Source organism: Chroicocephalus ridibundus, chromosome 4 (assembly GCF_963924245.1).
Source record: "Chroicocephalus ridibundus chromosome 4, bChrRid1.1, whole genome shotgun sequence".
NCBI lineage: Eukaryota > Metazoa > Chordata > Aves > Charadriiformes > Laridae > Chroicocephalus > Chroicocephalus ridibundus.
This window is the reverse complement of record NC_086287.1, coordinates 72443034-72467287: the sequence shown is the minus strand read 5'-3', so window position 1 is coordinate 72467287 and position 24254 is coordinate 72443034. Positions and strand designations below refer to the sequence as shown.

Genomic DNA, 24254 nt, shown 5'->3' with positions numbered 1-24254 from the left:
GGACGGCTGCGGGGCTGGGACACCCGTGGGGGCTGCATGGGGCTGCTGACACCCGTGGGGGCTGTGTGGGGCTGGGACACCCGTGGGGGCGGCTGCGGGGCTGCTGACACCCGTGGGGGCAGTTGCAGGGCTGGGACACCCATGGGGGCGGCTGCGGGGCTGCGTGGGGCTGTGCGGGGCTGCTGACACCCGTGGGGGCAGTTGCGGGGCTGGGACACCCATGGGGGCGGCTGCGGGGCTGCGTGGGGCTGTGCGGGGCTGCTGACACCCGTGGGGGCGGTTGCGGGGCTGGGCCACCCATGGGGGTGGCTGCAGGGCTGCGTGGGGCTGCTGACACCCTTGGGGGCGGTTGCGGGGCTGGGACACCTGTGGGGGCTGCATGGGGCTGCCGACACTCGTGGGGGCGGTTGCGGGGCTGTGACACGCGTGGGAGCGCGCCGCGGCCCCGCCCCCCCGCCGCGGCCCCGCCCCCCCGCCCGCTCCCGCCCCCCGCCCGCCGCGGCCCCGCCCCGCCCGCTCCCCGCCGAGCCCCGCCGCCGCCGCCGCCGCCGCGCCCGCGTCCCTTCGCACGGTTCCGCGCCGCTCCGCCGCTCCCGGCGGGCAGGGCCCGAGCCGCGCCGCGGTGGCCGCCCATGTGCCGGTCGCCGCCGGCCTGATCCCCCCGCACAAAGGCGGGCTGGGAGGCGACGGGCCGCGCCTGCCCATGCACCGTGCGCAGCCCCCTGCGGCGGCCCGGTACCGGGCCATGAGGGCGGCGTAGCTCCCGCACGGCCCGGCGCGGCCGGGGGGCAGCCGCGAACCGGCGGCAGACGCGGGATGGCAGGAGGCGGGGGCGCCCCCCGTCGGGCGGGCGGGGCGCTGCGGGCGGCCGGCCGCCTCCCGCCCTTACTGGTGCTACTGGTGCGACTGGTGCTGCTGGCGGGGGCGACGGGCGAGGAGATCAACGCGGAGGTGAGGCGGGGGCGCGGCGCGGGGCTGGGGGAGGCTCCCCTGGGACACCCCCCCCTTCCCCTGCCCGCGCCCTGCCTGCACCTGCGGCCGGAGGGCAGGCAGCGCTGGCCGCCGCAGGTGCAGGCAGGGTGCAGGCCCGGAGGTGTAGGGGGGGGGTGTCCGAGGGGGAGGTCCGGGTCTCCCCCGGGGGCGACGGGCAGCGACCGGCGGGGGAGAGGAAGCGCTTTGTGCCCACGCCAGGCCGCGGCGGGGGAGGGGGTGAAAGGGCCTTTGATAAAGTCTCTGCCTCGCCACCCTGCCTGGGGGCGGGGGGTAAAAAATTATGAATTTCTCCAAATCGAAACATTAAATCGGGGTATGGGGGGGGGGTGTTTGGAAAAAGAAGTGGAAAAAGGGGGAAAAATCGTGAAAAAGGAAAAAACTGGTGGGGAAAAGGGGGGGGAAAAAAAGGAAAGAGGAAAAACATATTGGGGAAAAGGAACAAAAAAAATGGAAGGAGGAAAAATATGGGGGGGAAAGGAACAAAAAAAAATGGAAAGAGAAAAGTGGAAAATCAAAAGGAAAAAAATTAGAAAATTAAAATAAGGGGAAAAAATAAAACTAAAAAGGGAAAAATAATAGAAAAAAGAAAATAGAAAAATTAGAAGCACTAATAAAAATAAAAACTAATTAGAAAAGACAAGGGGAGGCGGAGGCTGGTGCAGGAAGGAAGAGACCCGGCGCACCCCAGCACCCCCCCACCCCGCAGGACAGAAGCCCCTTTGTGGGTGGAGGCCGGGGTGGGGGGTCCCAGGCTGCTGGTGGGGGTGGGACTGGCCCCATGTCCCTCCGCAGCCCCCCTGGGGACACCTCTGGGGGAGGGCAGCAGGCGGCCAGGCTGGCCCCCTGACAACCACCTTCTCCCTGGGGGTCAGGGTGGCTGACAGCCCCCTGCCACCCCCCCATCCTGGATCCGAGTGTCCCCCCCAACTCTGTGGGGCAGGGCTGGGGCTCCGTTGCCTGCTGCGTGCTGCGGCTTGCCTGCCCTGCCTGCCTGGGTGCAGTGTTTGCCCCCCGGCAGCTGGCACACGCACCCCACGGCAGGGACGGGGCTGGAGGGGCAGCGGGCCGCATCCTGCAGCCGTCTGCCCCGGGGGGCTCCAGCTCCGCTCCCCGCCGCCGCCTCACACTGGGCTCTCCCCGACGCAGGCATGGCTGCGGCTCTACGGCTACCTGCCGCAGCCCAGCCGGCAGATGTCCACCATGCGCTCGGCTCAGACCTTCTCCTCCGCCCTTGCCGAGATGCAGAAGTTTTACGGCATCACCGTCACCGGCGTCCTGGACGAGGAGACCAAGGCGTGAGTTTCTCCGTGTCCTCTTGCTCTAGCAGAAGGCACCTCTGCTCCCCGCTCTTGGGCTTTGCCTGCCGGCCCTGGAGCTCTGCCTGCACCTGGAAATGCAGGCGCTGTCTCCCACGAGAGCTGTGTCTCCCCTTTTGGGGGCTGCACCCCTGCAGCTGGGACACTTCCCTCGCCATCTGCGGCTGCTGTAACCCCTTGGGGACCTTGGCTGCGGTGGGCTGAGCCCTGGCTCGATGCCCTCCTGGCAGGTGGATGAAACGTCCCCGCTGCGGGGTCCCGGACCAGTTTGGGGCGCGGATGAAGTCCAACATGCGGCGGAAGCGGTACGCACTGACGGGGCGGCGCTGGAGCCAGAGCCATCTCACCTTCAGGTACCCACCATCTCCAGGGCTTCCCACCCCTCCCTGACCCGTGGAGAGCCATGGACCCCCTTGGGGAGCACGCACTGTCTCGGGCTATCCCCAGCGAGCTCTGTACCCCCAGCATCCAAAACTACACGGAGAAGCTGGGTCGGTACCACTCGTACGAGGCCGTCCGCCGAGCTTTCCGGGTGTGGGAGCAAGCCACGCCGCTGGCTTTCCGGGAGGTACCCTACGAGGAAATCCGACAGAAGCGGAAGAAGGAGGCCGACATCATGGTGCTCTTTGCCTCTGGCTTCCACGGAGACAGCTCCCCCTTCGACGGCGTCGGGGGGTTTTTGGCTCACGCCTATTTTCCTGGTCCTGGCATGGGGGGGGACACACATTTCGACTCAGATGAGCCCTGGACGCTGGAGAACACAGATGTTTCTGGTGAGTTGAGGGCCAAGGAGGTGGTGAAGGCAACCGGACGAGCCTGGTGGGCCCCTGGGTTTGAGGGCAGGGGGGACGCGCTGGCGTGGGCGGGGGTGGCAGGGAGAGCAGCTCCACCACGGTGGTGCAGGCAGCTCCCACCAGAGCACCCTCGTCACAGGGTGTTGGGGCCAAAGACCCACCCCATGCGTCATGTCCTCCACCTCGTCTTGCTGATGGTGCCTCTCCCTGCAGGGAACAACCTTTTCTTGGTGGCCGTGCACGAGCTGGGGCACTCGCTGGGCTTGGAGCACTCCAGCAACCCCAGCGCTATCATGGCCCCCTTCTACCAGTGGATGGACACGGAGAACTTCCAGCTTCCTGAGGATGACCTCAAGGGCATCCAACAGCTGTACGGTGAGGAGCTGGGTGGGGGATCAGCCCAGAGGTGGGATGTTGGGCACGTATGTGGGGAAACTGAGGCACCTGCGCTGCTGGTCTGCATCACGCCATCCCTTCTCTCGCCGCCCCATCCAGGTACCGCGGATGGGCACCCTCAGCCCACTGAGCCTTTGCCCACCGTGACACCTCGGAGACCTGGCAGGCCAGACCAGAGACCCCCTAAACCGCCCCCACCGGGGAAACCGGAGCGACCCCCCAAACCCGGCAGCCCAGACCGACCTGACCAGTATGGCCCCAACATCTGCGATGGGAACTTCGATACGGTGGCAGTGCTGCGTGGGGAGATGTTTGTGTTCAAGGTACCTGCCAGGATACCCTCCTGCCCCTTCCCTGGGGATGTGGCGCGTCCCTGGGTGGGAGGATCCCATGGCGAAATGGCTGGCACTGGGACTGTGTCCCTGTGTCCCCCCCATCTTCTGCCAACCCCCCATTTCCCACCAGGGCCGGTGGTTCTGGAGGGTCCGACACAACCGGGTGCTGGACAACTACCCCATGCCCATCGGGCACTTCTGGCGGGGCCTCCCTGGGGACATCGATGCCGCCTATGAGAGGCACGACGGGAGGTTCGTCTTCTTTAAAGGTGAGCGGCGAGACTGGGGGGGGAGGGCCGAGGTGGAGGGGGGACCCCAGTGCGCCCTCCAGACTGCTGAGAGCTGCTTGGCTTCATGCCATCCTGATCCCCCTCCCCAGCCAGAGCCGCTGCCTGATTCCCAAGGGCTGGGGTGGCCGCAGGCGTCGTACCCTGTCCACATGTGTCCCTGACACAGCAGCTGAGCATGGCCGCCTCATCCCCATTCTCCACCCCCCTCCAGGTGACCGGTACTGGCTCTTCCGAGAAGCCAATCTGGAGCCCGGGTACCCACAGCCTCTGGTCACCTACGGGCAGGGCATCCCCTACGACAGCATCGACACGGCCATCTGGTGGGAACCCACGGGGCACACCTTCTTCTTCCGTGGGGACAGGTGAGTGGCTCCAGGGTCCTCCCCCTGTTCTGCTGCCTCCTCGCCCCTGGCAGGGGTGGGCATGGCAGGCGGCAGAGACCCTCGTGCTCCTCACCTGCTCACCACCTCACTCCTCCAGATACTGGCGCTTTAATGAAGACACCCGCTCGGTGGACCCTGGGTACCCGAAGCCCATCTCCGTCTGGACGGGCATCCCTCCCTCACCTAAGGGTGCCTTCCTCAGCCCGGACGCCTGTAAGTAGAGGAGGAGAAGAGGGCCAGGTGGCAGGGGGGGACCAGAGGGGATAGGGTCACCCCTCTGGTGGCCTGGCCATGTAGGGTGGAGGCCAGAAGGGTGCTCGGGAGTCAGTGGTTGAAGCCCTTTCTGAAGAATTTCACCGGTCCCAGAGTAAAACCTGCTGTCCTGGGCACCTGCAGGGGTTCCCAGGTTGTGGGGTGCCCTACGCCTGCCCACTTACACCTCACCTTCATCTTCTTCGCCCCCCCCCCCCCAGCTTCCACCTACTTCTACAGAGGCACAAAGTACTGGAAATTCGACAACGAGCGGCTCAAGACGGAGCCAGGTTATCCTAAATCCATTTTACGGGACTTCATGGGCTGTCACATGGAGCTGGTCCCGGACCCCCATCCCCGCTGGCCCGATGGGGACCGACCCCCCTTTAACCCTGATGGGGACAGGCGGGCCGATGGCGAGGAGGAGGAAGAGGAGGAGGAGGAAGAAGATGAGGAGGATTACAGCGAGGGCGGCCACCAGCCAGGTGGGGACGTGGACGTGGTGGTGCAGATCGACGAGTACACGCGTACCATGAGCGTCGTCATGGTGCTGGTGCTGCTGGTGCTGCTGCTCTGCATCCTCGGCCTCATCTACGTCATCGTCCAGATGCAGAGGAAGGGCGCGCCCCGAATGCTCCTGTACTGCAAGCGCTCCTTGCAGGAGTGGGTCTGACCCTGGCTCCCTCCCCAACCTGCCCCCACCACCATGGTGCTAACGATGGACCTGATCTCCCCCTCTCCTGCCCCTCCCCACGGCCTCGTCCCCTCTTGCCCTGGGTTTGTTTGATGGCTCCGGCCTCGGAAAACGGGGGAATGCTCCCCCCCCAGCCCCCCCAGAGCAGCCGGGCTGGGACTGGAGGATGGTCGTGGCGGGGCTGGAGGGCATCCAGGTCCTGCCTGCTCCCCAGCGGCTGTCCCCCGTCCCTGGCTGTGACCCTCAGGTTACCACCCATTGTGTTGCGCCCGCCTCTGCCACAGGGTCCCAGCAGGGTCCCTTTCTCCCCCCGTGAATGTGCTGTGGCTGTGCTGCGTGGGGCGGTGAGTGGGTTGGGGGCTGCTCACAAGTGCTGTGAGCTGGCAGGTCTCAGCTGCTGGCACCTGCCATTGCAGGGAAGCATAAGGGGGGAAGGGAGGGTCGAGCTCCCGTCCGTGTTTCCCGTTGAACCGCAGGGATGTGGCACTTAAAGATAGCGCGAGGGGGGGACACTCCACCTTTGCAACCCCACCCCCCCCCCATGGGCTCAGCCCAGCCCAGCCCCTGCCTCTGCCACGGGGCGAAGCCCTGGGGACAGGCGGTCCTGTGGGCAGGGCAGCAGGCACGGCCACCTTGTACGTGTATTAAACGGGTCGGGTGCGTGGAGAGCTGTGGTGCTGTCCTTTCTGCCGCGGGAGAGGGGGGCAGGAGCCCCGCGTGAGGTCTGGCAGATTTTTTGTGGTAGTGGGGGATTGCCCAGGGGTACCTTGCGGGGGGCCGAGCCAGGGGATGTGCGGGAAGGGACCAGCATGGCCGGCGATGTCCCCACAGTGGCCCCTGCCTTGGGGCTACCATTTTGGGGGGAGGGGGGTGGTCAGCGAAAGCATCCCCTCTCCCCGCCCCCCCCCCCCCCCCCCAGCAGCAGACAGAGCTGCCTTTCACCAGCTCCCACAGCAGCAGCGACGGCCTTGCCAGGAACACAGCCGGCCTTGTTCTCCCCCAGCCAGCACCCCACTCCGGCCCGGGGGCAGCCACCTCCCATCCCTGGGCAGCCGGGGGACGGTGCGGGGATGCTCTGGCAGCTGGTTTACCGGGTGCTCCGGCTCCCTGTCCCTGCACCATCCCGGAGCTTTTCCTTGGGTGGGGGGGGAAGGGGGTGGCCGTATCCTGTCTCACCGCCGTTGGCTGGGCGGAGGAGAGCCGGAGGAGTTGCGACCGCTGCGGAGATACGGGGGAAATAATTGGTGGGAGCGGGAAAGATGAGACCAGGGGAGGGTGGCGGGAAATGGGCTTTATCCAGAGAAAAAAATGTCGCTCAGCCGTTGATGGGAAGGAAAAACCTGACCGCGGCGGGCGGCAGGGATGGAGACGGCAGCTTCCTTCCCTCCCTCTGCTGGCGATGCCCGCCGGGGTGGCAAGCTTGGGCCACGTTTGCTTTGGAGCCACGGGTGCAGCTGAGGCCTGGTGCGGTTAAATACACCTGTGGGGTGGGGCAGCCCATGCCAGGCAGGGGACGTGTGGGTCTGACCCTGTGGAGTGTGTGTGCGTGGGGGGGGTTTCCCTGTGGGACTGGATTCCCACCAGCATCCTCTTCCCTCCTCAGGCTTCCTCCAGCAGCAGGCAGCCTGGCACCCCACGGCACCCTTGCCCAGGCGCTCCCACGGGGCAGGCGGCTGTGACACGGGGCTCGGTGCTGGAGCATCAACCCTTCCCTGACCTGCTCCCCCCTCCCTGGGACTCTGGCTGCCCCTATGCCCCCATCCCTGCCCTGCCGGCCCCAGCAGGAGGGCACCTCCATGGGTGGGAACGAAGCCTTTGTGCCCCACCATCACCATCACCATCCTTCCCCACCCCTCCCCAGAACCCAGAGCCGCTGGCTCTGTGCCCAAGGCTCGGCTGCAGCCACTTCCCCGGCACTAAATTACCCTGAGCCGCCCAGCTACTCCTCAGCCACTAATTACTTTAAAAGGGAAACACTGATGCTGGTTCTCGCCCCACTTTCCCAGGGCTGACGGCGCTGGGGGGGCAGGGAGGAGGACCCCGGTGGCCTGGGCCACCAATCCCCTACTCCAGCCTCCATCCCTGCCCACGCTGGGCAGCAATTCCTTGCCGTTAGCTGATTCCCTGGGAAACACTTTGGCTCAGACTCAGCACATCGCTGCAGCCAAGCAAGAAGCCAAAATCAGGCAGAGAAAAGCCCTGAAGAATCGGGGGTGGTGGGGTGTGTGTGTGTGTGTGTGTGTGTCTCCAAGTGGCTCCGGGGCTGTTGTATTCTATCAGCTAGGCTGTGCTGGGTCACATTCCTTGGCTTTTAACTCCTTTCAATTCGTTTTTGACCATTTTGGCCAGATGTGTGCTTGCGTGGGTCCTCCCCGGGGCTGTGGGAGGAACCACAGCTCTGCAGGAAGGGGAGCCCTGCTGCAGGCAGCCCGGCACCCCCAGCCTGCCCCGAACGGGGGTCAAACCAGCACCGGGAGCTACCGAACGGCACGAACCTGGCCAAAAAGGCGAGGCAGGAGGAAAGCCTGGATGGGATTTGCTGCTCCCTGCCCCCGCAAAGGCAGCTCCCGAGGCCGGCGCGGATGCATTTCCCACGGCAGATGCATTTCCCACACTAGATGCACTTCCCGTGGCAGATGCATTTCCGACAACAGCTTGATTTCCCACGGCAGCTGTGTTTCCCCCGTCTCCCCGGGGGCGCCAAGGGCTTGGCAGGATGCAGGGGTGGGGACCCCAAGGCCTGGTACCCGGAGAGATGCCAGGCTTGCAGGGGAAGCCAGCTGAGCCGGCCAAGGATGGCCAGAGGCTCACGGCATCCCCTTCCCTGGGCAGTCCCTCGGCAGGGCAGGGGGCTCCTTGCAGACTCAGGGTGGGACAGGGGCTGGGAGCAATTCCCCAGGGGGAGTTAGCGGCGCTGGGAGCAGAGGCCCCGGCTGCCCGGGGTTCAGAGAGCTGGGAGATCACTTCCCACCCGCTCCCGCTTTTCCCAAGATGCTGCAGCGGAGCCGGCGCCAGGAGCCCTGGGCCATCTGGAAACGCTCATGGACAGCAGTGAGCAACCCTGCCGGAGACAAAGCCCAGCATTTCAGCGGAGCCCAGGCTCTTTGCCGGAGGCTCTCGCTCTACCCTGCATGCCCACAGCGGGATCAGCTCGCCTCTGGCCACCCACGGATGGCAAGACCTCCAGGGAGGGCAGGGATGTACCTGCTGCAAGGGAGAGGGCTTTTTGTGGCTCGGGGGAGCCCAAGTCCCGCTCAGCCAGGCCCTGGCAGGCACTGGGCAGCCCTGCCAGCATCCAGCCCACCGCGGGGCGGGGGTGGATCCTGGCAGCTTCCAGGTGGATCCTCCCAGCTTCCCAAAAATAGGCTAGAGAAGCCCGACCTGGAAAAGACCCCAGGAGCTCAGCGTCCTCCGGGCCCTGCCACGCCGGGGCAGTGCTGGCCGCGGCGGCACGGGGCTCCACACGCCGCTGGAGCACGGGTGATGGGGTGATCCCCCAGGGCTGGCAGGGGCTCTCTCCGCCTGCTTGGCACCGTCACAGGAGAAAAACACGCTTCCTCCTGCCTCCTCCATGCAAGCCAGGGCATGATCCCCCACGCGCCGCTGAGGAGAGGACCGGGAAAGCAGAGAGGAAGCCGGGCTCGGCCCAGAGGAAGAACTGGGGCCGGGATACGCCGGAGCAGCGACCAGCCAGCGTCAAGGCCGGAGGAAACGACGCCGGGGACAGAGGGAAGAGCTGTGGGGCCCTGAGAGGGGTTGAGCCTGCTGCCTGCGCTCGCTGCAGGCCAGGACTGAGGCTTCGGGGTGCAGGGGTCGGTGCCAGCACAGTCCTGCTGTTGGGTGGGATGCATTGAGCCGGGCACACGCGTGCGCTGCTCATGCCTGTCACCCCCGCCTCGCACCCACCCCACAGCCACCAGCTCCGCTCCCCGGGGTGCCAGACCCTTCAGCTCACGGGGAGGAAAGTCATTTCTGGGGTCACAGGGGCAATGCAAGGGTGATGGTGGAGCAGACAGTCTGCAGGTCTGCTTCAGCACAACTTGGCGTCCATCATCATCTCACCTCTAGCGGCTCTGAGGTGATGGGCTCCCCGCCCAGCCCAGGGTAGCTCTCAGGGTGCACAGCCCCTCACTCCCTCATCCAAATCAAGTCTCGCTTGTGTGGTCCCATTTTGCAGCCTGCTGGGGGAAGCTCTCACCCCTCTCCCACAGGCGCCAGCGGGGCAGGAAGATCAGCTCTTTCGGCCTGCAGAAGTGGCCAAAGTCCCCAGTACCGTCACTCATTTTTCCTGGGCGGTGGCCAATGGCAAAACTCAAAATAAATATTGCCCTCCCCTCCAGCACCACCATGGTAGAGAGCAGCTGCAGAGGATTACCATCGCCCTGGAGGTGCAATCCCTCTACAAAGGCGACAACATTTGGCCCAGGACATCCAGGGAGATGCAGAATGGGGGGCAGAAAGGGCAAGGAGCAAAGTTTGGCCCAGATTTTTTTTTTGATTCCTGCATATCACCTCCACAATCAGAGCTCCATGCTTTGTGTCAGGATCTACTTAATAGGAAGAAGACAGAGTAAAGGGAAGGCCATAGGCAGGGACAGAAGCCCAGATCAGTATCCTGCCACTCCACTGGGCTGGACTCTCACCCAGGCTGCTTCTGCCTCAGTAGCAGAGCAAGCGGACAAAAGCTTTCCAGGGAAACCCTGTCACCTGTTTCCCCTGCCAGACACTGCCACCTGCCCAGGCAGAGCCACCGGAGCCGAGGGATGTCCCAGCCTTGGCTTGCGCCACACGGTGCCTGCCAGCTGCTCCAGCTCAGCGCGAGCATGTCTGGTCCCTGGTCCAACCCAAGGAGGGTCACTCTCCCGGGTCTTGCTCTGAGATGCTGCAGCCCCTGCACTAACCCTCCTTCAGCAGCTGAGATTTCAAAGAGAACCTTTGCCTTTGATGTAGAAAACACTTGGGTCCTGATCAAGTGCCCAAGTGCAGGACCTTGCCCCAGATAATGGAAGAGGAAGGTGAAAATCCAGCAGAGGCGAGGAAAACTCACCTCTGTGCAGGCCCCACTCTGCCCCAGGTTGAATCCAGGGCTCCCCACAAAGAAAGACTCCTTTCTCTCCCACTAGACATTGCAATTAGGGCTTAAGCAGGAAGGATGAGCAGGCCACCCGCAGGAAGGCGAACGAGGAGATATTTAAGGCCTATTCTCCGCAGGCTGCCTGCACTGAAGCAGAACCCTGCTCTGCTCACCCCTCGCACCTAGCTGGGGCTGCCCCGGGAGCACGCAGGCAGCAGCCGTCCTCAGGGCAGCCTCCCATCTCTCTACCCACGTCCTTCCTGCCTTCCTCCACTCTTTCCACATAGGAGAGCTTCGCGTCCCGGCTGGCGTGTCCAAAGCAGCAAGAAGCTGGGAGCTTCGTCGCAGGAGTTTTGCTGGTGCACATTTACTCTAGGAAATGACTGTGATATTGTGGCCTAGCTGCCAGCAGCATCCTCTTCTCCCACAGGGAGAGCTTCACTCACAGTTAAAGTTTTGATGGGAGAGGGGGATTAGAAGAGGAAGATTTTTTAAGAACACGGCCTAAATCCCCCACTGTCTGGCCCTAAGGAAAAGAGCCAGTATCTGATGATGCTCCACTTTGTGCAGCATGTAAACAGGAAGATGCAATATTTTGTTTCATATTAAAAAACATACAGAGGGCGCGCATGGATGTAAGGGTTTGAGGCTGGGAGTTTATTCCAGCAAAACTGCTGGCACAGCTCCTAGAGGTCAGGCAGGAATTGGCAGCAGGGCCCACCTAATCTCTCCGCAGAGGCAGCCAGTTTGGGGCCCTGGGGAGCCCAGCCCCTCTTAATGAACGAAGGTCACTCATTTGGAGCATGGGCCCCAGTGGGACAGGGAAAAGCAGCAGCTCCTGGTGAGTGCTTGGCCACCGCTGACTGCCAAAAACACATGCTCATGAGGGCGGGCCTGTGGGAAAGGATGGATTCCCCTAGCAGCTCCCCCAGCCCTGGCAAGCTGCAAACATGGCAGGAAAGCCTCACCATGGACTTCATTAATGCGGATCCTTGGCACACAATACAGGACAATTCCACTTAACAAATCTCAAGTCCGGCCAAGCCTTGACAGAACGTCAAAGCAAGATGGATGGCGCCTTCCCATGTGGGCTTCCTTGGCTTGGCTCCTTAGAGCTACCAAGCTCTCCGGGTGCTATGAAAATTGGAAAGTTCTTCTCCAGAAAGCCTTCGGCAAGTGCAATCCAGCACCACGTGGCAGCATGGGGTCAGCAGCTCCAGTTCAAAGCCCACTAGCTTGAGAAGTGCAAATCAGGCAGCTGCATTACAGGTGTCCCGAGAGCTGGCCACAGAGGTAAAGTGCAGCCCACACAGAGGAGCTGCCGCCCGTGAGGGTGCACAGACGTACCAAACCTTTAAACCAGGTGGAGCGCCAACAGGCAGGATTAAACCCAGAATCTGGGGCAGATGTCCCCCAACAGGCTCTCTTTGTCCTGGGAGAGCCCAGCTTTGTTTTACAGGACAGTAAGAAGAGTGAAGTCTTCCCAATTCACTGCGCAGCCCAACACCAGGGAAGGATCAGGACCCGCCTTTGGTATCTACCCACCAGAGTCGCTGTGGAGGGCTCGGCCCCAGCGAGGAAAGGCATCAGCAACTGCCAGGCTCTCTCTGTTACTGGCGGAGGTCTGCAGCCTCCCCTCTGCAAGCCTTTCCACAACAAAGGCATATTGGTTGGAGGCAGGGAAGGGCAGCTTCAGCACAGGAAAAGACTTCCGCTCCTGTTATGCTGCTTTGCTAAACCTCCCCTTTGATCCCTGGGGAAAGGGACAATTTGGCAGCTGGAAGACTATTGTGTGCCTCTTGCTATAAGTAGCTGCTAAAAGGCCTAGCTGAGAGGCGGAGTGGAGTGAGCTGTTTAACTACACAGCGAACACAGCGGTGTCCTAACAGGCAGGTAGGGCCAATTTGTCACTGCCGGGAAAATGGCTTCAAGCAAGAAGAGAATGAAAAAGCCATTTCCATGTACTAAAAGCGAACAGCATGAGATTTTGTCATAGGTAGAGTACCACAAACCTTGTGAACTGGAGACAGATCCCATCTCCTCTATGAAAACCTTACCATTCTTCCTCTCTTGTGTTGTTTGCATCTGTGCTATCCCTTAAACAGCGAGGCTGACAAAGTCAAATTCAGAGGCAAATTCTAACATTTGGGTTCCCTAAAAAAATTCTTCAGCACTTTCTGAAGCACTAACATGTGCAAGTTAAAGGATCCATCAAAGGAGGACGAAGCCAGAAGTCAAATGTTTAATAACTTTCCAAAAGTGAGTATTAAGTCCATATTTAGAGCATATATAAAATAAGAGATGGAAAACAAGGAAAGGAAAAAAATAAAATTGGTGTCTTCAAGAGGGCACACTTAACCCCGTAACTCCTGCTGAGTGTTCTCTTTGGAGGCACAGTGGCCACTTGGAGCAGGCTCTGTGCAACACAAGATCAGGTACCAGGCCACTCACGGTGTTTAGGCTCAGCACTTTAGAACAGCTAGGCAAACTCCGATTCTGTACAACTTGCACACCAACATAGTCCCAGACCTGTTACATGGTTAATTGTGTCCTGTCCAGAGGAGGAATACCAGATGAATCAAAGTTACCCCAGGCAAGGTGAGCTGATCTAAAACTTGGTCTCAGCAGGGCCTTTTCTTCCGCCTGCTTTTGTTTTCCTACTGACTCCAAACATTTCTTGCATCTCTTCCGAGTGTGGTGTTATTGCTGGATAGAACAGGGAGAAGAAAGGAAACACTTCATTAGACTCGGCAGCACCAGGACAACTGTACTGTGAGGGCTCCAAGCATTCCCCAGACACCCCCAGGAGGCTGCTACAGCCCAGAAGGCAGTTGGAAGTTCCCCAGAGGTGTCACCTACTGCTAACACCGCCTTCTACCTCCCACTAAGATCAGCACCCAAAATCCTCCCTCAGCTCCTTGAGATTTTGCCCAGGAATCTTCTCTGCTAGAAGCAGCATCTGCACTGGGACAAGCTTGCCCTGGCAAAGAAGTGCTTCCTCCCAAGCCTCAGGACTGCTGCTGATATGCCAGGGAATCCTCTCTCATCACCTTAAGAGCAGAGGTCGGCACCTCCTGCTGGGCAGCCACCACCTCACTGATGCCTTTCCCACCTCATAGCACCATCGTCTGCACTGGGCAGGGAAGAGATCAGAGGGGAGCAAGTTCGGGCTAGAGGGACACAAACAGCACCTCTCCTGGAAGAAAAGTGTGGAGCTGCAGCTAGCTCTGAAGAGCAAAGCCACCATGCTGAGTCACAGCTGAAAGCTCCGGAGAGATGCCAGGAGGCTGCCACCCTGCCCAGAGTCCTTCAACCCGAACAGGAATAACATGGGGAGCAGCTGCACAGCTCACTGCTTCTAGATGGGAATGACAATGTCCATGTGGCAGGAAAGCCACTCAGCAAGGCACCCCCAACAAACTGCTCACCCTGGCAACAGCGAGGGTGCTCCCTGGCCGGTGGCCAAAGCTGGCAAGAGCTCTGTGGCTAGAAGAAACTCTGGATTGTGAAGGCAGCAGAAGGAGGAACGCTAGCCTGGCCCAGCTGCTGCTCCCACTCTCCTTGCCCATTGCTAGCTCACCTTGGCCTTGTTCTGGACAGGCAGATACAGCTTGAACTCAGCTGGAAGCTCATCCTCTGAGTAGAGCCGGTCAGAGAAATACACTCGTCGGATGCGACAGTTGGCATGGATCTGAGAGTCAAAACAAAGAGTCAGTCCATTTTCCATATGCTCTTTCCACATCCAGCTTCGCTGTCCTGCAACAGCCTGGATTCCTTGGCTCAGCAGCTGGAGAAAAGCCCTCACTGCCTCTCTCTGAGTCTGACAAGGAATCAGAGAAGAAATGTTGGCCCATGCCCTCTGCTTTGCATTAGATGCTCTCTCCAGTGAGGGAAGCTGGCTCGAGAGATTCGGCCAAGCTCTGGCATCTCTGCAAATTGAGATCTACCTTAGTTGCTTAGAGGGTTCTTTGCTATGAACACACCTCCACTTCTCTGCTGATATCAGCATTTGCTACAACACTGTCAGCTTCAGCTCGCTGCATTTTTAACACTCCCTCTTCAGGGCCTCCCTGAGGTCAGGAATGACACTGTCCAGCCTGCGCTGCCTCCACTATCAGCTGGCAGCAAAGGAGTTGCCCCAGTCCCCGTCATGGGTATGTGAGAAGGCAGACATTTCCCAGTGGACTGCCTGCTCATTTCAGGGCAAGCCCACAAGGAACTGCAGCAGTCCCACCATACTAAAGCACAGGCACACTCCGCACACAGGCATTCCTCAAAATAACACGTGCCACTGGACACAGCAAGCATGAATCCCTAGCATATGGAAAAAGCGTCACATCCTCAGCAGGAACAAACGCTGCACCAGCTCTGGTCCGAGGGGCTCGGTGAAGGCAGAGTCACTCCATCTGCACTAGGAAACAAGCTTGACCAGGATTACATACACACCATAACACCCCGGGGCTTTACGAGCCAGGCTTCCACTTGGCCAGTGGCTGTCTGGTGTATCTGGGCAGTAAGGCAGCACATGGCTAATTCCCAGCAGATCTCCCCCCAGCAGGATACGTGGCACATCGCGGGGAACTTTAGGGGGACTGGAACTCTTACCCTAACTGACAGCCAGCAAGAGAAACAAGATGGAAATGGGCTCCTTCATCCCAGTTTCGTCCAGTGAAGTGAGGCAGCACCAAGACCTCTGCTGCCTCGGTTGTGCCTTTGCTCCCCTCCCGCAGTGCTCTGCAAAGAGCAGGACTGGCAAAAGAGCCAGTCAGGGTGAAACCCGGATTCCCAATATACAGCAAGGCTGTCCCAACCAGCGGGAAGATTACCAACCATTGGTTTCTGTGGGCAGGACGCGCCTGCTTCTCACCTGAACTCTCAGGGTCTCAATGTAATTTGTCCCGTAAGCCCGACGTGTGAAGTCCGACAGGTTGAACTGGATTTGGTTCCAGCCATCGTCCAGCCGCATGGGCATGGTACAGATGAAGGGCTTCACCCGAGTCGTGCTCTGGTAGTTACTTGCCCGAAAACGCCGGCGTACGTTCTTGTCATCCAGCACCTGGGGCAAGGAACGAAGGCTGCTAACCCAGGCATCAGGGGCCCACAGCTCCCCGAGACAGCAGCTGTTCCAGATTCCGGCTCTACCCGCCTCTGAGAGAGGGCTCTCCTAATCCCAACCCCTCCATTTCACAGCAGAAGTATCTTTAACACAAGAAACAAACCCATTTTCAGGAATAACAACAACGTGCTTGTAAGCTGACTGATGCTCCCAGAGCAGAAGACTTGACGCATCACATGTTCAAAAAAGCAAAATTGTTTTGGGGATGACACGCTGCCTGAGACAAGTTCCAGCATAAGACTGTGAGATCCCTGGCACCTTCCTCACTGGTCTCTGGAGGGGCCTCCCCGCTCCTCACCTGCACTTCAAAAGTGAAGTATTTCTTCAGGTTCTTGATGATCATCACTAGGAAAGGTAGTTTGATGCCCAGGGTCTTCTTTGGGTCAGCAGGGCATGTGATGTACGTGGTACTGAGAAGGACAGAAAAACACTTTAGGATCTCACACAGCCTGAGTCCCAAGTCTCTCCCTTGACCTAACGCAGTCTTCGAGGACAGGCAGAAAAAGACAGCTGTTGCTGAGAACAACAAGCAAGGCTTCCTGTAACAGGAGGGAGAGTTTCGGAGGTAGCTGCAGCGAGAACAAGATAAAAGGCCCTAAGAATGCATTTCAAATCCCACTTTTCTCACCCAGGGCATGAAACACCTTCCTGAACACCTTCACCTCCCCAGTTTCAAGGTCATGTCAGCATTGTTTCTTGACACAACCTCCTCTTACCATTGACTGAACAGGTAGAGCTCTCCAGAGCACAGCAGAGGCCCTGTGTGCTCTATATGGCTGGGAAAACAGAGGTCATGAGCCCTAGAAGTACACATCACGCCTGGCAAGTTCTGTATCAACACATCTTGCGAGGAAGAGAAGCGTTGGCTCAGCCTGTCTGCAGGAGAGGAGTCTCCACTGCCCTTATAAGGAGCGCCATGCTCTGAATCACCCCTGGAGAAGCCTTGGAGACTCTGAGCCCGCTCATGGAGCTGGCGTCTCTCTCCCCGGTCGATGGAGACGAGGTTGCTAAGTGAAGCACCATAAGCAACTCCTCTCATAAATCTCCCTTTGATCTTCCTGCCGTCGGGAGAGCAGCTGTCACGTGGGGAGCGCAGCAGAGCAGGCCCAAGACAATAAAAAACGCAGAAGGCGGAGTGCTGCTTTCTCAGTAATTGGCAGCACTGCCTGGGGACCGGGTTTCAAATAGAGCTGCTTTCCCCAAGTGATGGAAAAATAACGGGACTTTGCTTTTATTTTTTGTCCCTTAGCCCCACTGAGGATGACACAGAGCTCTGCAAGCATGTCCAGGGAAAGGCACAGTACAATGCCATGGAGGGGTATCGTATTCTTTACTTTACTGACAAAGAGACTGCAGCAGAGTCTGTTGGGCACCGACATCTTTCACTCTGCTCCAGGGCCAAGTGCCCAGGGCACACTAGAGCAGAAGATGACACCCTCCCTTACCTGACATTAGTTCCTTCGATCTCCAGCACCAGCGACTGAATGTCATTGTCAGTGATTCGCTTGATGTGGCCATTGCGCACCTGGAAGAAGAGTAGGCAGTCAGCACAGATGTTACTTGAGAGGGAAACAACGCCCACAGCTCCACTGAGAGAGGGGGAAAAGATCCCAGGAGGACCCATCTACATTTGCTTGGCTCCTATTGTCCTGGACATTGCTGTTTCCAAGGCTTTAATCACCACCCCAGAGCGCCCTGACTCCAAGCAAGAGTTTATGGCCCAGCATGCTGCATGGACACCGAGTGCAAGACTTCAATTTATCAAAATACGCTACAGTGAACACAAGTGACTCAAGCCTCACGTTAGAGGCCCAAATAAACAAACATAACAGTGTCAGAGCAAGATCAAACTAGAGTGGGGTAAGGGGTAAAAACAAGTACAAGCAATACAGGGACCAGCACCGGTCACCACAGGGTCTTAGTCTCTACTGCTGGGTATGGCTGACTGCCTCTGTGGAAGAGCAGGACCAGGGGAGAGCTTGCTTGAAATCCTTCCGAATTACAGCATACGCAAGCGCGGAGCCATCATCTGCTCTGTTGAGAGGCACACGGATTTGGCTACTCGGATGCAGCCAGCTCCCCACAGAGCTCAGGGAGGAGAGGGCCAGAGCCAGCAGCCAACACAAATTCATTTTTCTCCACAAGCAACATGGCTGAATCCCAGGGTCTGAGGATTTATTTTTATTTTAATGAAGCAGCTTACTTCCCATCAAATTTATCTCCATTTAAAAGGCACTTTTGCTAATTAAGTCCTCTGCTCTTCCTCAATGCTAGATCAGCGAATTGCAATGCTCCTTCCGGCTCCATGAATTAATTTCATTAGCACCTATCACCGTTGCTAATATAAAGGATACATTAAGCTTCTAATGGGATGGTTCCAGTCATGAGCTACAAAATGACTTATAGGTTTAGCAATTAATCTTCCAAGTTCATTTCTTCAGAGGGCCCTACCTGGGTGATGTTGCATACATTTGCTGGAAGAAAGAGACAAGCCCTGTGAGCAGCCCACTCCCCCTGGACCCTCTCCACACTAAGCAGTTTCAAGAAACCTCAGCCTGGATCCCCCGGCTGCTGGTGATAAGCATGAGATTGCAGCTTACCCTGCCAGGCTGCTCTTAACTCTTGCTTCAAGCCGACACAGATACTTCTAGAAAATACGAAGCTCAGAGAGAGGATCCTTACAGGATACCCGTATCTCCCCTTTGCATCAAATGCAGCTCCCAGGGATTTATAGGTCTGTTCAGGAGAAATCAACTGCCCAAGGTCTGGATCTTAAATAAAATCACCAGCCCCACGGAAGCATCACGCGCCCCTCTATATTTGAAGCAGTGACTGGCATATGGGAAAATAAATGCTGGAAGCCACGAGGATACAGCACGCAGACTTAACACTGGGAAATATCCCCGCCTAAGCAGGTGACAGTAGTGCACAACAAAGCCTGCCTCCACACCACTGTAAAACAGCTTTCACTGAGGACAGCTTATGGCTCCACAGAGGGAAAAAGCTTCAGGTTTAGGCTTCTCTGGAGAGGACAGCAAGACAAAAACCAGCTAAACCAATTAGTCAGCAGTGTTTCTATCTGTAACCAGGTCCCCTTCCTTAGCCTGTGAAGGCTTTCCTTCCCCAGATTACAAGGACAATGAAAAGAAGCCACTCTTCCTCCTCAGCATTGCCAGAAACAGGATGAAAAACAGCAAATAAGACAGGAGGTAAGTACAAAACAGCCAGACTGCAATAGAGCCCCTCCTCCTAGTCCTGCCTAGCTCAGTATAAGTTTCTGCGAGCTGCCCTACTGCCCAGCTGCGGGGAGACAGTGGCCAGGTCGCCCTTTCGCACAGAAGCCAGCCTGTCTGCATGTCCCTGCAGCTGTCGCTGGCAGGACAGACACACAGACATCTGGAGCATGACATCCAGCACCAGCCGGATCAGAAGTCCAAGCAGCCTCACCATTTCAGTAAGATAAGGCCGAACGGCATCAGAAGTGCTTACCACCAACAGTGGCTCAAAGCGCTGCTCTCCGGGACTCAGTGATGCCAAACACCCCAACTCAGCCCCTCGGCTCACTCCAGAGCCCGGCTCCCCAGAGCAGGCTGAGCTTGCCTCCTGCCTGCCCCAGGACCACCTCCCTGACGGAGGACGTGTCTTGGTCACAGCCAGAGGAGCACGGCTCTTTCCCTGCCAGCTTTGGAGGTCCCGTCCCAACCAGCTCGCACAGACCAAGAGGTGACCTCTGGCTCCATCAGGCACAGCCACCAGCACTGGTGCGGTGCAGGGCAGGAGGGACAGTCATGCCGTGCTTGCAGTCACTACTCAGCAAGGGGTCCCAGTCTTCAGGGGCTTTCCCCTACCTCATGGAAGCTCAGAATAAAAAGATTTCAGAAAATTTTAGAAATCTAAACAAAACACTCCACATTTCTACTTGGTCAATATTTTCTAGACATCTTATGCCTAAGAAGGTGGATTTTTGAAGCTGGAAAAAAGGGCAATAGCCCTCTTAGAAAATAAAAAGTTCTTCAAATGCCCAATACTCTCTGAATCAGGATAACTGGGAAGGTACCTGCTGCCTAAAGACAAACTGGAAAAGCTTTTTTTTTGCAGATGCGAACCTCAAAACTCACAGAGTCTGGAGGAAGCAGTAGCTTCACAGACAGTTGTGTCTGAAGATACATGCTTCTTGAGGCTGCCCTTGCTGCTAGCAACACTAGTCAAACGTAACAAAGACCAGAGGAAAAGCAGAAAGGGGTAATCCTCCCCAGGCCCAGCCGCCCACCCGCTGGCAGACAGGACACCGCGGTCCAAGGCCGACCTCTGGAGGCTCGCTCCCGCATTGTTGCCGGCCACTCCGTTGTTAGGCGATGGGCTTGTGCCAGCAACAGCAAGCTGAAACACGCCAGCACCATTGCCCAGACTACCATAGGCATGGGTACGCTCTCACCTTGGGACACGCCAGCACTTCTCAAAGCCAGTAGTGGGTCCAGAACAGGCAGGAGGCCCTTATGCCACCTCCTCCCCCCAGGAAGGGAGAAGGGGCAAAAGAGGAGGCAAATGCAGGAGTGACCTGGCTGTGCTGTTATTGCTTGGCGCATGTGGGTTTGGGGAGGAGGAGTGAGCTGCTGTACTCGAGATGCAGAGATCTGGGACAACCTGGACAAGGATGCTGTGCGAGAGAGCTAACGAGTCAGAGGAGGGCTGCAAGAGAGTTCACAGGGACTTGATCCTGGCCATGCTTTTCAGGGAAATTCCAATCTGCATCCTGGTGGCAGAGCACATATTTGACATTCAGGCAGGCATTGAACACTAGCTGACCTTGCGCCCTCCCAACAGCATTTAAAATTGCTAATGACATTCCACGTCGATGTGCCAGCAGAAGGAATATGGAGAAATCAGCAAGAGGATCAATAGGTTTGACAACTTTCATTGAACCGTTCCCATTTGCTGTGCAGAAAAGCGTCAGCGAGTCCCCGGGAGACTGGTCAGTGTGTCTCCATGCATCAGCAGGGGGACCATGGTGGCAGGACGCTGCAAGAATGAAGAGAGGGCTCTGAACAACAAAGTGCTGGAAGGCAAACAGAAAACACCTAGCAAACAGGTCTCCAAACCAGGCACACACGGTGCTGAAAGGCAGGAGAAGAGAGCACAGCCAGCAGTTACTGGCTCTCTGCAGATGAGGGTGAAGGAAGAACCTCTGCCTGCAGGGACAGTGGGACAGTCACCGCGCTCCTACCAAGGTCTGGATACTTCAGTCCTGCCGGAGTCCCCCGAGACAGGATGCTGGCAGCCAGGACAGACTGGGCTTGGCAGGGTTTGCTGCCAAGGCCTGCCCAGAGCTTACCTACAGCCCCTGAGGGAGAAGGGAAGGACTGTATCCTACTACTTAGAGGGAGGTGACAAGGAAAAACAAGGAAAAGCTTCCAGTGCCCCCTTTCTACACCTACATCAAATGAAGAAGCCTCTACTTTACACTGTCTCCATCAGTACAAGCAGTGCACATCCTACTAGGGCCGAACAAGAAATGGTTTTCCCCATGTCACAAAAGCTTGAGATTCCCTAAGAACTAACTAACTAAATAAATAATCGTCGCTGTCTGCTGGTACTTTTTGCAAGGATAAGAGAGTCCACATTAGGACAGCTATGAATACAGTAATCAGGGCATTCACCTAGGATGTGGGAGAACATGAAATCCCTCGTTTCCAATTCTCACCAAAACTACAGGTGCATTTTATGCACCCTTGAAGAGAGCAGCAATCACTTACTGCAAAGAGATTTTTCCAGAAGCCCCAACCCTAACCCCCTCCTGTGGCGATGCCAGAGCTGGACCATTCCTGGGATGTCTGGGTTTGGACATATCATCATTTTCCAATAAACAAACAAACAAACCAACCCACTGGAAAAATCCCTCACCATTTCTGGACATCTACTCATTCTGTGAAATCGCTGCCTGAGGCCTGCCAGTGTACCCCTCTGCTGACAGTTCTTGCCTCCGGCCAGAGAGGCTTCATCAGCAACTTAGCACCCAGCTCCTTGCTTGCAGCAGGCCATCAGCACCCAAACCATCAGTGGCACTTCCCCACGCTCTGAGTTCACCTAGCCTTTGCACTACACAACACACCAGTCAGCAGCACGAGCAGGATTTTCTGAAGGGGCTGAGGAGGGGAGATGACACCCGTGCACAGTGGAATGAAGACCTGAGGTACTCTTCTTTCTCAGCTCCAAGGCAGCAAGATGCTCCAAGTGCCACCCTTTGCCTCCTGCTGCTGCAAATACACCAAGGGTGTCAGATCAGGAATGCCAAAGCTATTACAGACCCACCAGCCCAACTCCTTTTAAATGGAAAAGCAAGGTGAAAGAGCAAGCGATGCTGATATCCACAGGCAGAAAACCCACTCTGGTTTCATGCCACACCTTTGTGAGCAGGGTGATCCTCACAACAAGCTCCCCCAAGCTGGCTGCACTTCCTCAGGACAGACAGACCTCTGAGTGAGGAAGAGGACCCACACACAGCCCTGCTGCTCACAAGGACACAGGGCGGCTGCCTCCGGGCAGTGCCAGAGGAGCCCAGCCACAGGCAAGACCTACAGCACGCGATGGAGACGGCCTGCGCACCCAGCTGCTGTTCCTAAGAACATTTTTCAACAGTTCTTTCTGGCCAATCCAGCGACTATGGCACCTGAATGGACCGCTGCTTACGTCCACCCTGCAAGCAGAGTTCCTGCTGGCCACCCCACAAGCTGCACAACTGCAATAGTATCATCCTGCGCAGGCCAATTCATGTTGGAAGGTACCTCAGGAGGTCTCCAGTCCAACCTCCACCCCCGAGCAGGGTCAGCCCAGATTGCTCGTGGCTTCATCCAAGCTGAAGGCAGACTACATCCCTTTGTCTAAGAGTCTCTAACGTGCCCTGTCCTCACACAATCCAAATAAGTGCCGATCCTTTTTTAAAGTCACGAATATTTGTGCAAAAGCCCCAACACTGGCACATGCACACAGCCAGGCTATCGTGGGGCAACCCATTTCTTCTCAGAGCTGCGTGGGTACCCCACTGATGGGAAACGGGATGGGTCTGTGCTGCCTGTCCCCCATTCCATGACTTGTAAACGCTCACGTGAGCCCACTGAGGTCAAACAACACTGCTGTCTGCTGAACTGCCTTGAAGGCTTTCATTCCTGAGGAAACCACAAGAAGTTCAGGTTAGGTTTGAGCACAAGTAACCGCGTACCCATCGTAACCTCAGAGAGGGGAGCCTTCTCTCAGAGAGTGTAACAAGCGTTTTGCAGAATCACTTTTAGGCAGAAACACAACCATGGGTAGTTTGTTAACAGGGAGGAAGCAGCAGATCTCAACACCTCCAAATGTCCTGATACAGGCACCCTGATGCGAGGTACCTGGGAGAAGGCAGAGGACCCTAAACAGAGCCACTCTAGAAACAGGTAGGAAGGGAAAATAAACAGATCAAACATTCGTGATTTCTTGTACACCCTAAAAGCTGCCACATGGCCTACCTTTAAATACCTTTAGCAAGCTTATTTTAACAGTAGGTCATATATGAGAGAAGACCCCCCCATCTCAGTTACACCCAGCGACCGCGGGGAAGCGTAATTTTGTTTTCTGCTGCCTGTTTCCTGTGTTTGACACTTTTTGCAGCCTCTTGCCGTGCTGCATCTCCTGACACCGGGCTGGCCTGCTCTCCCGGCGGGGCTCTGCTGCTCAGCGAAGGTAGAAAAGAAGATACTTTTACAGTAACACATTCCCCTCCAAAAAAAAAAAAAAAAAAAAAAACCAAACCAAAATTCCGGGGGGCTACCAGTAACCTGCCGAGGGCGGCCCCACGGGTGCCCGGGCCCCAGTCCGTGGGCCGCGGCCCCTCGTCTCGCCACGCAGGTCTTGCCCCGGGCGGCGGCGGCGAGCCGCCACGCTGCTCCCCCGACGCCGCCTCACCTTCTTGTCCCAGATCTGGAGCGGCTTGCTGCCGATACTGTACAGCACCGAGAGGAACCCGCTCTGGAACGTGTTCTTGAACATGCCGGGGCCGCGGCGGGCCGGGCCGGGCGCCGCTCTCCCGCCGCCGGGTCCGCCGCTCTGCGCAAGGATACGGCGAGCCCCGAGGATACCTCCGTCCTTCCGGGTCGCAGCACCGCCGTCACCAGGGAACCACTTTCCGCGCCTTCGGCTGACGCCGGATCTACTTCCGCCTGCCGCTGAGGTGTTGTGGGAGCGCGCGCTGCCATGGCAACGGGGATGGGCGGGGCCGGGGCGGGGCAGGTCCCCGCCCTGGGGGCGTTCCCAGCCCGGGCGCGGCCCTTTCCTCCGTGGGGTCCCTGTTTGTGCCCCCGCGGGTTTTACAGGACCCCAGTGTCCCCGCAGCGTTTGCTCCACTTTGCTGCTTCCCTTGGCCCCGGCCTGCTCCCCGGCTCCCAGCCGTCACTTGCCCCAGCAGGTGACATCCATCCATCCATCCGTCCATCATCCATCTGTCCATCCACCCATCCATCCATCCACCCACCCATCCATCCATCCATCCATCCTCCATCTGTCCATCCATCCATTCATCCATCCATCCACCTGTCTATCCATCCATCCATCCGTCCATCATCCATCCATCCATCCATACTCC

At 58.1% G+C, this 24254-nt stretch overlaps 2 protein-coding genes across 3 annotated transcripts; one reads left to right on the top strand and one right to left on the bottom strand.

Annotated features, from left to right (window-relative positions):
• Positions 1-192: 192 nt before the first annotated feature.
• On the top strand, positions 193-6119 carry MMP15 (matrix metallopeptidase 15). Its single transcript, XM_063333941.1, has 10 exons — positions 193-951; positions 2140-2288; positions 2540-2662; positions 2775-3082; positions 3317-3478; positions 3599-3822; positions 3965-4103; positions 4336-4486; positions 4605-4720; positions 4981-6119. Exons 1-10 carry the CDS (start codon positions 817-819, stop codon positions 5430-5432), a joined length of 1959 nt encoding a protein of 652 aa, XP_063190011.1. The 5' UTR covers positions 193-816; the 3' UTR covers positions 5433-6119.
• Positions 6120-12755: 6636 nt separating this feature from the next.
• On the bottom strand, positions 12756-23816 carry CFAP20 (cilia and flagella associated protein 20). Of its 2 annotated transcripts, XM_063334059.1 has the most exons (6): positions 23579-23813; positions 17089-17168; positions 15942-16053; positions 15395-15583; positions 14108-14218; positions 12756-13233 (listed from the first exon to the last, which is right to left on the bottom strand). In XM_063334059.1, exons 1-6 carry the CDS (start codon positions 23660-23662, stop codon positions 13228-13230), a joined length of 582 nt encoding a protein of 193 aa, XP_063190129.1. In that variant the 5' UTR covers positions 23663-23813; the 3' UTR covers positions 12756-13227. The 2 variants fall into 2 exon arrangements, with proteins under 2 accessions (XP_063190129.1, XP_063190128.1); XM_063334058.1 differs by lacking the exon at positions 12756-13233 and having other exon boundaries at positions 14099-14218; positions 23579-23816.
• Between the last annotated feature and the right edge of the window lie 438 nt (positions 23817-24254).